Genomic DNA, 12903 nt, shown 5'->3' with positions numbered 1-12903 from the left:
GTTTTGTGAAGTATAGAATATATACTGCTACACTTATCTTGATGAGTCCCATGCAAGGCATACTCAGGGGGTGCTTGCGATCTCAATAGACAACCCTCAAGGTAGGTTTATCTAAATAGACCTTTTGGGGTAGTTATATAGAAGAAATAGAGTATGAACCTGCTAGACCAGTGGTGTTAAGTACAGCTCAATGTGCACTGCCCTGCAGCTCCAGAACGTGGCTCACAGAGATCTGTTAATGGACAAGAAGTCTGAGCCTGTCCCTGTTAATCAATTTCCCTTATAAATTGTGAGATGGTTTGCCCATGCCACCTTCTGTTCAGTGCCCGTTTCACCTACTAATCCTCCAATCATGGACATGCCTAGCTCTACTGGTGGGCTCACTGTAGCGTTCTTTTGGAACATATTCAATACAACTTTCTTGATAAATATGTTGGAGTTCAAAGTGCCTTCTTGCCTTACAAAAATGCGTTCCAGTGGCAAACAAGAGTAGGAGTGGGACATTGCCCTCAACATGTTTCTTAAGGTTTCTCACATTGACTCCAGAATTAGAAAACAGACATCATCAGCTCTGCTCTCCCAAGTTCATCCATGAATGATTAATCCATTAAAAGGTCATTTGCAGTGTTTGATGAGGCCTTGGAGCATTCAACTATCAATGCTTTGTTGGCTCACCAGATCTACACGTGTAAACTGTTGCCTTCCTTCCTAGGGAGAAGCTCAAGTTCCCAGGAGTTACCTGATGATTGTTGGAGAACAGCTCTCTGACACATCTTGACTCTGAGTCAGCTGATCCAGGTTGCCATTCAGAAAGTCAGGGAAATTGGTGGGAGTAATGTCATTCTGGTATCCCGAATTTAGCTGTGCTTGGTCTGGCTCTTAGACACCCTATAAATAATACAGAGAAATCTGCAGAAGGTGGAACCTTTCAGTATGGAACAGAGAAGACTTCTACACCCCACCCTAACACCCTTCTACTTAAGTGCCTGGGTCTTGAGGAGCGCGCCTTTGATTTCATTGGCCTCTCAGAAAATGTGGATTTCCTGTGAGATGCCCCCAAAACAGCACAGTATACAATCAATTATGAAATGTTCTCATATTATATCTTGCATTGGAAACCAACCCAAACACTTGCTTAATGCACACTGTTATTTCATTCTCTGTGCAACAGAAAGAAGCAGGGATCCAAGTGCATGTGCAAAATTATCCCTGGTCACTGTTGCCTAAAAGACCACTTGGAGACTCTTGATCCTTGGTGTTTACGTGGTGATCGAGTTACCTTCTTCAGATGTTCCACTGACAGTCATCTTGCAATATAAAAAAAAAGACTTGACTCTGGGATTAGGCAGTCTAATTTGTTCCATTCCATGACCTCAACCAGTACGTAGATCCTGTCATGAGACTTAATTTCTACTCACCATAACTTCAGTCAACATCATGGAGGCTCGGTGCTTTCCTGGAAGGTCCACTGTGTACAGTCAGGACTGGGTGTTGCTGAGGAGTTATTTTGCTTTCATTCCTGAGCCTGAGATTTTTAGATTTTCATCAAACATTTCTTCCAGTCTTTTGATGAGTTTCTGGTACAAGGTGTACAGTGCACTCATTAATAAACTATTGAGGCAGTTTTCAGCCATGTCTATATGTAACTTGTTAAATACCTGTTGATAAAAGAAGATTTTCTAAAGAGTATGAATAGTGGATTAATCATACACTTAATGTTTTCTATTCAGATCTCCAGAATGTGAGCTAACAAAACCCCAAGTGTGCCCCTGTAAGGATTCCCAGCACTTTAGTGTTATTTGGAAATGCGGATCTGTCTTCAGATGTTAGCAGTCAGGTACCCTGACTGAGAGATGCTGTTGATGATTTTTGATAATGATTTCACCTTCCTTAAATTACCGAAAATGCTAACCTTTATTTTGGTCTGGAAGCAGTTTGTCTCGAAAACCTAGCATCAGGATGGTATTGTCTTATTTTGTTGTAAAATAAACCATGTTACCTTTATCAAAAACTAACCTGTTTCCTTCTTTCTCTTTCTGCAGGGTGGATGCACGCAGGGTATCCTATCATGTGCCACTTGCCTTCCGCGAAAGAGCTGACCAGTGCTGATCACATCACAGCTAACGGCCTGTGGGGCCCTATTCATGAGTTGGGACACAACCAGCAGAAACGCGAGTGGGAATTTTCACCTCATACCACAGAAGCAACTTGCAACCTGTGGTCTGTCTACGTACATGAGAATGTGCTTGGAATCAAACGAGACAAAGCTCACCCAGCTCTTACGCCAAAGTCCAGGGAAGAAAGAATCCAGCAATTCTTGAAGAACGGTGGGAAACTGAAGGACTGGCACGTGTGGACTGCCTTGGAGACATACTTGCAGGTAAACATATGGTTGTAGTTCTTCAAATGAGGAGGGTAAAGATTTCTAGGATACCTAAGGGCAGATGATTCATATGGTGAATTAAAATTAATAGGGATATCTATACAGTAGGAGTATTCGTGCTATAGGGGATTAAAGGGTGGAATTAATGATTTTTTTGTTTACATAAAGAGAGGTTTGGGTGGTGGCTTGGTTTGGGACCTAGAGGAAAAAAGTTAAAATGCATGGTTTAAGGCTTTTTCAAACTTAAAAATCTCAGGTTTAGAACTGAATGAGGATTTAAAGGCTAATTTATTGTCCTAACTATTGATAATTGCACAGCCGGAGATGCTTTAGTGCAAAAACAAGATCAAAGGCAGATCCACTATGCAGTGGTGGTATGGTGGACCAATCCACAAACAGAGAAGATCCTGAGGGACTCACCTTATACTATACCTCCACGTGTACAAATGTATTCTCTGAAATGTATAAAGAAGCACGTGGGTGGTGCATGATATGGTGTCCCTAACCGTGGGATACTACCTGAGAGAAAGATGGAGTAATTTTGTCTCTAAGAGACCATGTTAAGAGATTTCTCTTTAAAGAAATTAGGGCCAGATGTAGCAAGCCTTTTGTGCCGCGCAAACTGCGAAAAACACAGTTTGCGAGGCGCAAAAGGCCAAACGCGATGCAGAACCGCAAATTGCGAGTCGGTACTGACTCGCAATTTGTGGCTGCGACTTGCAAATAGGAAGGGGTGTTCCCTTCCTATTTGCGACCGCATCGCCATGCAGAGTTGCTTTGGGACCGCGAATGTGGTCGCAAACCAACTCGCAGTTACCATCCACTTGAAGTGGATGGTAACTCATTCGCAAAAGGGAAGGGGTCCCCATGGGACCCCTTCCCCTTTGTGAATGCCAAAAAAAATATTTTTTCAGAGCAAAACCGAAACTAAATGGTTTCGGTATTTTTTCTTTTTGCAGCTGCAAAAAGAAAAAATAAACTGCTTTATTAAAAAAGCAGTCACAGACATGGAGGTCTGCTGTCTCCAGCAGGCCACCATCCCTGTGAGTGCCTAGACTCGTTATGGGGTCGCAAACTGCGACCCACCTCATAAATATTCATGAGGTGGGTCTTTGCGAACACATAGCGAGTCGCAGAAGGTGTCTAGACACCTTTCTGCATAATATTTTGCGAGTTGCAAATTGCGAGTCGCTGTGACTCGCAATTTGCAACTCGCAAAATATTATTTTGCTACATCTGGCCCTTACTCCTCTTCTGCATGCTTTATCCACAGGTAGTGTGTGTGTATTACTAATGTCTTAGGTAAAAGAGCACTTCAGGAAATAGATACTTTCTTTTTTTGCTATTAATTTTTAGAAGGAATACTGCAATTTTACAGCCACAGGGTATATGTATAGATTCTCAGTGAGTGTGTATTTAAATAGAGGAAATTCCACCAGTTTTGCAATGACTCCTGCATGAGTAGAGACGGAAGGCTGACTAAAGATACATATATCAGGGTTAATTCTTTACTTTAGTCTTTTGTAGCCCTGTTTTTGCATGAAGAAAACAGTGATGCTAAGGGGTTCTGTACAATGCAGTCACTCAGTCAGTATGGTGCATCAGTCAGCAATATTGTAATTTTCTAAATACAAACAATCAGAGCAAGGGTTTATTTTTGGAAGCAAAAAAGGACGGCTACCTAGTAAGCTGAGTTTTTTTTTTCCCAGAGAGCAAGGATATTTATGCTTTATTCTCATCTGGTGGCACCAATTCTATGCATGTCAGAGCCATTATGAAATTAGCCAATGACATTTGAGAACCCCTCTGAGAATAGAGTTGGCTTTCAAAGACCAAGCAGCAATTGTGCTAGGATGATGGTTTTAACCAAAGAGGAAGCAAGTGGAGGCTAGGCCTTTGGGAAAACCAGGTTTGCGCAAACTCTAAAGAGTTTCAGGGTTGAAGAGGTTGGCATACGGGCATCTGCCCATCTATGGTGGTGGTCCACTTACTGTCTAACTCCAAAAGGCCCCTTATGTCAGCAGTGGAACACAACTGCTCAAGTGTTTCATTAAGTGAGTAATAAGTCCTGAGAGAACTGGCTCTAATTCTAGTCTCAGTTTCAGAAGACAATGTGCAGGTTTTTTATGCAGAGATGGAAATTTTTCACCAGTCTAAGGTTGCAGAAGGAGAATGTGTGTTTGTGGACCAATTGTTTGTGGTATATTTGTTTTAAGTCCTGTTAGTGTTTGCTCCACTTGATTGAGAGTTGCCAGAGATTGATGCCTTGTGTGCGAGAAGTTCGAGGTAATTTTTTTGCTATCCATACAAGATAGATTTACATACAGTGACTGTAGATAGGATTCATTTAAAGTCATTGCTTATTCTGAAAATATATTCTTGCTGTTGCCCAGCTGGTTATAGGCTGTACAACCTCGCTCTAATCTAACTTCCCCATTCTTGCACATATAGTGGATGCGTTCTCTCTTATCATGAGACTCGATTAGAACAGCATGCAAGGGGTCTCTTTCTCTCTTATAATCTGCATGGGTGTTTCCCAAAACTCCCAATGGCTAGGACATCTCTCTCCTTGTGTCTGTTTGTGCCAGTGCACACAGGGCCTCTATCCTTTTGTATCATGCTCCTCTGTGTGTCCCCCCACATACAAATAGGCATTGTCTTCTCTGCTCCTGTGCCTCTTATTATGTTCTTGTTGGTCACCCTTCACACGCACACATACACCTCGGCCGCTGACCTCTCTCCCATCGTACCTAGTGTGATGTAAATATACTTGCATGTTTGAAATATCCCTGTGCTAAACATTTGCCAGAAGAATTTGCTTTGCCAATAAATGTTTCTGGTTTGTTCCTGAACCTCCTTGAGCCTCATGTTCTGAAACATCCTTCTGGGTAAGCCCAGTGTCAACCCTGCTTACTGGTTTTCATGCTAAGGACCAGACTCCCAGCCACTCCCTCGTGCTACACTCGAAATCGCCAAGTCTGCATGTTATAGATACGTAGAAAGGTGTTGATACCTCTCCATGTATGTGCCTCCCTCATGTCTCTATCCACCATCCGTGACACTTTACTATCTCAGTGTCTCCCTTTTTAGTACTGTTGATAGCGTTAATTGCTATGTATAGTTCTAGTTAAAATGCCTTTCCAACTTACAGTAATTTAGAAAATACAGTATATTGTTGTGGGTTTACGTGGGCTCTTAAAGATTAACTTACAAGCATTGTTTTGGAGGGTAACCTACATGGTCCCCTGAACTGCTGAAAGGTATCTCACATTTCACCGTGCATGCAATCCTGTAAGATGTATAAAACATTTCTTGAATTTGAGAATGGCTTTTGCTTTTCTTCAGTTGCAGGAAGGCTTTGGCTGGTCCCCTTTCATTCAGCTCTTTTCTGACTATCAGAAAATGAAGGATGTCAAGAATGAGAACAATTTCAAGATGAACCTTTGGGCTGAAAAGTTCTCCCTACAGGTGCAGAAGAACCTGGTGCCCTTCTTCAAGTCATGGGACTGGCCAATTACTGATGAGGTGTCCAAGAAACTGTCTTCCCTGCCAGAGTGGGAGGAAAATCCTATGAAGCGTTACCTTGCCAAGGCCTAGTCATAGAGAGAGGTGGGACCAGAAGCAATGCTGGAACCAGGCATATTGGGCTACATTTGTACCTAAACCAATGATAGGCGCATAAGCGAACACCCTGAGCAACACTGAGCAACTCTTGCTTGACTTATAAATTCAGATAGCTTTCTATTTAAGTGCAATATAAAAACTTTTTTAGTAGTTTCATTCAAATGTTAATGTACCTAAAGATTCATATGAGGTCTCTTAACCAGGAAAGAAATGATCACTCTAAATCTCCAGTATAAACTTCTAGATAACTTTCACTCTGATACCATGAACTTCTCTAGAAGTAGTAAAACACTATTAAATAATTTATTGTTCCATACAGAAAATACAGCAAGCAGTCATAGCGTGATGTACTTTACAATTGCTGATCATGTGCAAATAAAATCTTTGATTTAAATTTCTCTAAAAGTGTTCATTAGAGCATTGTTTGGGTATAGGTTTGTATAAAGCACATTGTTTTCTATGTTTAGCCATTCAAGAAGAATTTCCAAATGTTTCAAATCCCACTTCCTATAACAGTCAGCACCCATGCCAACTCAACTGATTTAAGAGGTGTGTTATTGATATTTTGTCAAATCTATATCCCTACAGATTTCTCTCAGTCATCTACTTGTTTTGGTCATGTTGTGAACTTGATTATGTTAATAGGTGAAATTCAGTTCCTTCTGCTGCTAGAGTTACCAATTTACATCAATGTACATCTTAGCGAGGGTAAATCTGGGCACAGTCTGTAATGGCCACCTTTTTAGTAATTAGTAATTTATGTCATATATATCATGTTAATTATTTTTTGTACCTGGTCAGCTGATTTGAGGGGGTAGGTAATGCTTTTTCTGCCAACGGGTTTCACAGTTTCATCTTACTGCTTCTCCTGGCAGTTTTAAGATTAAGATTTTATGATGACGGCGGGATACCTCTCTGTCAACCGTGCTGACGGTCGATGGAAGACCGCCAGCGCGGCGAAGCTCCAGCTGGCCCTATAATGATGTTCCTGTTGGGCCGGCAGGCGGAAACAGTGTTTCCACCCACCGGCCCAGCGGGAAACAGAGCCTTTACATTGACGCCAGCTCCAAATGGAGACGGCTCCAATGTGGCAGTGCGGCAGCACCAGTTGCGCATTTCACTGCCCGTAATTCGGGCAGTGAAATGCACAACAGGACTGTGCATGGGGGACCCTGGATTGCCCATGTCAAGTGCATGGGGAGTGCAGGGCCCCCCAGGGGGACCCGAGTTACTCATTCCACCAGCCTTTTGCTGGCGGTGTAAACCGCCAGGAAACGGCTGGCAGAATGGGACTCATAATCCGCAGGGCAGCGCTGCTTGCACCGCTGCCCTTTCGATACGGAAACGCCGACACCGCCAGGCTGCCTGGTGGCGGGAGCCTGGCGGTGGCGGTGTTTCCATACCGCGGCAGTCCACCTGCCAACATGAGTCTGTCGGTCCATGGAACGCCAGATTCATAATGAGGGCCAAAATATGTTAAGAGGTTCACTTCAGCTTCTGTTAGAAATGGGGTCTCTAGTTGGCAGTAGTATGCTCCCTTTCTAAGTAGGGACCCTGACTCTAGTCAAGAAAAGAGAGCCACAGTGCTAAAATAACCCCTAATCCCCCCTGTTTAGCTTGGCTCAAGCATTCAGTCTTATCTCAGAGGCAATGTGTAAAGTATTTGTACACACACACGGTAACAGAGTGAAAACACCACAAAAGTACTCCACACAAGTTCAGAAAAATAGCCAACATTTATATGAGTAAAACAAGATCAAAATGACAAACATTCAGCATACACAAGTGACAATATGAATTTTCAAAGATTAAATCTTAGTAAAGCGCTTTGAAACACAATAGTTCCTACTGAGGCCTTCACGTAGTTTTGACTGAGTCTTTCCCAACAGTCCAACGCCACTTGCGAGGGAGTGCAGGGCGGTCATGGAGTCGCACTGACCCCAGGTACGGTACCTTGGAAAACTATGAGGGAACAAAGATGTTGCACGGAGTCGGGAAGGTGAGGTGTCGCTAGAGCCCGTGCGGCATTGGTTCCATACTGCTACCAGGGAGGTGAGGCGTTGTTTCCTTACTGCTAGGCAAGGGGGTGAGGGGTCAATTCCTTACAGTTGCAGGGGAGGTGATGCGGCCTTGGTGGCGATGCGTCGGACCCTTACACCATTGTATTTAGGGACATTATAATTTGTCTCTAGCATTTTTTCTTTATTTGGGAATGTCATATTTGAGATGCTTATTTGGGAACAGTACTACTTTCCATTGCTTATCTGTTTTGTTCTTTCCTTGTGGTGACTTGAGTGATTTGTGAGTATGAATGGTATGTCGGTTTTGGTTTTGATAAGAGATATACAATTTTTATGTATTAGGGAGTAGGATTTTCTTTCTTTTTTCCTAATAATTATCAATTTATTGTAATATATTTTCTCGTGATTGTGAATTTCATATGCTATGTATAATAAAAATAAGGGAAGCTCATATCAGTTGTTGACATGTGTTAGTCTACATAAAGGTTTTGTATGAAATAGTGGATTTTGGATTCTATTTTTAGAACCGTTGTCCTGGAGGTGGGTGTGTATTTTCTTAGTTGGTCCTTGTCTTTGTCCCAATCCAGCAATAATCTGTATTGCAGGGAACCCTTTCCTTAGTGAAAAGGGCCAGGTCCAACAGCTTTCTCCTCTGTTAGAGTTACTAACCAACATCCCTGGGTGTGTGAACATTTTTATGCTTTGCAAAGTTAAAAAGAAGCTTTTTTTCATTGTTGTCATGCCATTTCATTCTCAATTTTCAGTCTGGTTTAGGAGCCACATGGTGCTATCTTGGCCTATCTGATATAATCCCCTACAATGTAATGAGATTTCCTCTGATCTAGATATTCACGCCACATGTCGTATTGAAAATGAGTACCTTTGAGTTAGGTAACAGTAAACATATGTCATTTCAGCACCAAGAGAACCAAAGATGAACATTCACTTTACAAATACACTTTAAGTTGTCATGATTACACTAATTCTGGGTTTTGAAACTTGACCTCTGCCACTTCTTCTTGGTCACAGAATGTTGGCAAGTATGAATCCGTACATGAAAGCATTTTGTTATTGTCTGCACGTAGGTATGGGTCCACTGGCCTTTTTTTGTCTACTGTTAAGAAAAAGTCCCTCCTGCCTTATTTGTCTGTAGTTAGCATTGCTATGATAGTGCTTTCTGACCATGAGCAGATTTGACTGTTCTGACCTCTTACCCATGGTACATTGACACACGAACATTTGGCCACAGGGACATGCTGATAGGAATAACATTTGTTCATTAAAAAGGTAACTCTTCCAGCCTCTGCCCTTACATGAAACAAATGTAGGTGCTTTGAACCAAATATGTTGCCAGGACATCTTCACACCATAGCAGTGCAGATGTTAAAACTCAGGCAGAACCTGCACTGGTTATTTCCTGTCTTCCTGTTGCAACCAAGCCGGAATTTTGGCCTACTCTTGTTGTTGGGCCCTTATTGGGATTATTCCTGAGTTGGTCTGCTTTGTGGAAACCTGACTGCCTGAAAGAACTGCACAAGGGCTGACTGGCTGACAAATCCATGTGGAAGGCTCCGAATAGAACCAAGCCTTCCAGTAACCATGAGCAAGATCGACAATACCCATGAAGCCATCTGCCAGGACAATGACAGCATCCAACACTGTCACATGATTGATTTATTAAACATTTTTCAACCTAAATTCAGCAGCTGTGATTAGAGACTTCTGATTTGGGTGGTTTGTGCCAATTTGTTCCCAGATTTAGAAACCCTTGTAAGAGAAGGCCAAACCTATCATCACAAGCTTGTTACATTATATTTGCTTGTGACTCTTTTCCATAGACTCAGACAGTGCTAACAAAAAACAGGTTATGACATTCAATTTTAATTAAAAAACTAACATCAAGTACATAACCTCTATAAAGTGTGTGTGATCATCCCTCTACTGCAGAAGATGCTAGCACCATCTTTTTTACGATATTTGTCAGAATCTTACATGCCATCTGTACCTGTTAATAAAAGTCCTCCTCTTCTTTATAAATCTAGCATTGATTGGAAATTAAATTTATGGAGTTTGCAATACCGTCTTTTGTGTATCTGAGGTTCTTGGGTGTAATATCATTCTTGTAATATAATAGGTAATAGTGTTTATCCTTACTTATGTTTCCTTTCCTTCTAATCCCTTAGCGTTTATAGCCCACCCTTTCCCTTTCTTACCTTACCTTACCTACCTGTGATGACATCAAGACCACAGTTAGACTGTTGTGAGGGAAGGGAGAGCAGAAGATTCTTGAATAAAGAAACTTACCATTTAAATGTGTATGACGTTTCTTCAACCACCTATAATAAACCAGAACTGATTGACTTCACTATACCCTGGAGAGTCATGTGCACCAGGCAGTATCCTGTTTATCTAGTTGGAGTGTGGAAATATCACTGATCCTGTGCCACCAGCAATAAACATCAATACACACAGCATCACAAGAAGCACAGTGTACTGAACCAGAACCAAGATAAGTGCAGGTCAATGTACGTTTTCAGTCTATTACTGTAAGGTAACTTTAAATGGAAATCATCTTGCATAACCATTGGCCCTCCTGATAATCTGGCGTAAATCTTGAGTCCTTAACCCTAAAATGGGGTCTCCTGTCATACATTATTCACAAAGGTATTCCATCAATTTTACTGTCACAAACCTTAAGGACGTCTTGTAAGTGAGAGCTTTGGTAAAAGCAGAAGTTTCAGCTCCACATCTACCAGCAGCATTGACAAAATAGGTTGATTGAACAATTTAAAGTGACAGGCTCTTTAGAAGGAGCTTGAAGTGTTTGTGCAGGACAGATAAGACCCAATCAGTAACAGGGACATTTACAGAGATCCAAATTATATGGGGCACTAGAAGTGTGGAAACCAAAAAGACCTGCCTACAATGTGCTCTCAAAAATCAGGTGCACATTAATGTGGGTAAGCTAATTGGCGGGCACACAATGGGCACTCAACTAAGGTTTACACACACAGGAATTAGGAGTCAAGTGCAATTCGCACATGCCATCAATAAATCCTGGGTGTGCAAAATAGCATTTCACACAATGTTTTTGTGCTACAAATTGCGGTTGGAAACGCCCTTGTTGGGCATAATTTGGACCGGGAGTATCTTCCTATTTTAGATGGGAGTTTGCGTTTAAAATGAGATCATGGGCCCTCTCATAATAAGCCCCAACGTATACAAAGGATCGCCATAACAATTTGATGTCAAATATCCACATTTTTGGTCAGAAAAAAAAGATCATTAACATAACATCAATTCAGGTATGCAATTACAGCATTTCTTTTGCATGTTCTGTACAACAAGATCAATTAAAAAGGAAAAACTTGTTTAGAGATGTGTCATAAGTGCTACCGAGCCTGGAACTATATAGCTGGTTGCTGTCTGCATGAGGCTTATGCCAAGCGTTACAATGGTACTCTTACCCAGTCACCCACACCAAATCCCTGTAATGGAGTCCACACTTGCTAGCTTGAAAGAATAAAGGCCTTTGATCAGACCAGTTTCTGTTGACAAATATTAATAGAATCTGGTGCCAAGGAGAAGACTGCATTTTCCATACCAGAAGTCTTGTACCAGTTTAGGGTGATACCATTTGGGCTCAAGAATGCGCCTGCCACTTCTTAGTGCTTGGTGAACTATGTTCTATCAGAGCTTTCTGTGTGGCATACCTTGACGACATTGCCGTCATAGGCAATTCTTGGATGGACCATCTGAGGCACCTAGAACAGGTGATGGTTGGGAACCCGTAGGCAAAACTTTTGTCAAGACAACCAAGTGCCAGGTGGGGAATCTTCTGTTGTATAACTTGGGATTATGGAGGGCAAAGGTGATGCTAAACTCCAGTTTGTACTGGAGTGTAAGGATTCCGCTACACAGTTCCAGGTGAGAACCCTTCTAGGACTTACTGAATACCACAGGAATGTTACTGCCCATTGAGTCTATAGTTGTACCCTTGACGGTCATAACATGGAAGAAGGAGCCTAAGAAAGTGATGACTGTCCGAAGGCCTCTCTGGATCTGAAGACAGCAATGCTTTTCTGTTGTAGGCATCTCTGATCAGCCCAGCATTATACAATGAACTTTTATTAGGTGAGGGTGCAGTGGAATGATGTTTGTGATCCAGACAGATGTTGATGGCTATAAACAATGGGGATCCCAAGTTATTAAGATGGTCTACCCCATCACCTAGGCATGATTACACTGCAGAGCACAAGCAGGAATGCAATTTTGGAATGCAGGTAGACTTTCCTGATAGTTTTGCATATTAATGACTGGAATTCTCCAACTGTGAATTAGGCTCTGGATACTCTGATCCGGGAGGTTCATCTTTTAAGATGGAATATGCCCTACATGGTGTACTGTGATGCACCCCTGTCCTAATTTCCCCAACTACATGTGAATGCAATGTTTTGATTTTTACGGGCACAGTTATCACACTAATCTTGTGTTTGTGACTCTCCCTGCTATTGCCAAAGTCCAAGAATGGTTCTGTGATCCATAGAGGCACGCCAGGCATGCCTGCTTTTTAGGTTGAGCACAAGCGTACAGCCTCTTGTATACTTTTAAGTATACTACTTCTGTGGACATCCAGCTATTTTATTTGTTAGTTTTAGTGTCATTAAAAATCGTTGCTCGCTAGTGGTCATGCCTCTTTGTCCCTCCTTCTTCTCTGTGGGAGCAGGGACCAACTACTGTATAATTACGCTTTATACTGTTTATCTAGTCTGAAGGGGACTTTTATTTTACTTTGTTTCCTGCTCCTGTCCAGGTAAGCTTACCTTTTCATTTGCAGAACTTTATTGTTATGAGCTTGGCTGTAAACAAGGCTAT

General features: G+C 41.9%; 1 protein-coding gene across 4 annotated transcripts in view; it reads left to right on the top strand.

Moving 5' to 3' along the window:
* LOC138267508 (TRPM8 channel-associated factor homolog) overlaps positions 1-8479 on the top strand; it is a 39605-nt gene extending 31126 nt beyond the window's left edge. For all 4 annotated transcript variants that reach the window (XM_069216507.1, XM_069216508.1, XM_069216509.1 and 1 more), the window contains exons 7-8: positions 2043-2380; positions 5729-8479. In XM_069216507.1, the coding sequence (XP_069072608.1) occupies positions 2043-2380; positions 5729-5980 (590 nt within the window). In that variant the 3' untranslated portion in view covers positions 5981-8479. The remainder of the gene's footprint in view (positions 1-2042; positions 2381-5728) is intronic.
* Positions 8480-12903: the final 4424 nt, after the last annotated feature.

Source organism: Pleurodeles waltl, chromosome 12 (assembly GCF_031143425.1).
Source record: "Pleurodeles waltl isolate 20211129_DDA chromosome 12, aPleWal1.hap1.20221129, whole genome shotgun sequence".
In the NCBI taxonomy this organism is placed as follows: Eukaryota; Metazoa; Chordata; class Amphibia; order Caudata; family Salamandridae; genus Pleurodeles; species Pleurodeles waltl.
This window is presented reverse-complemented; position numbering and strand designations above follow the sequence as displayed.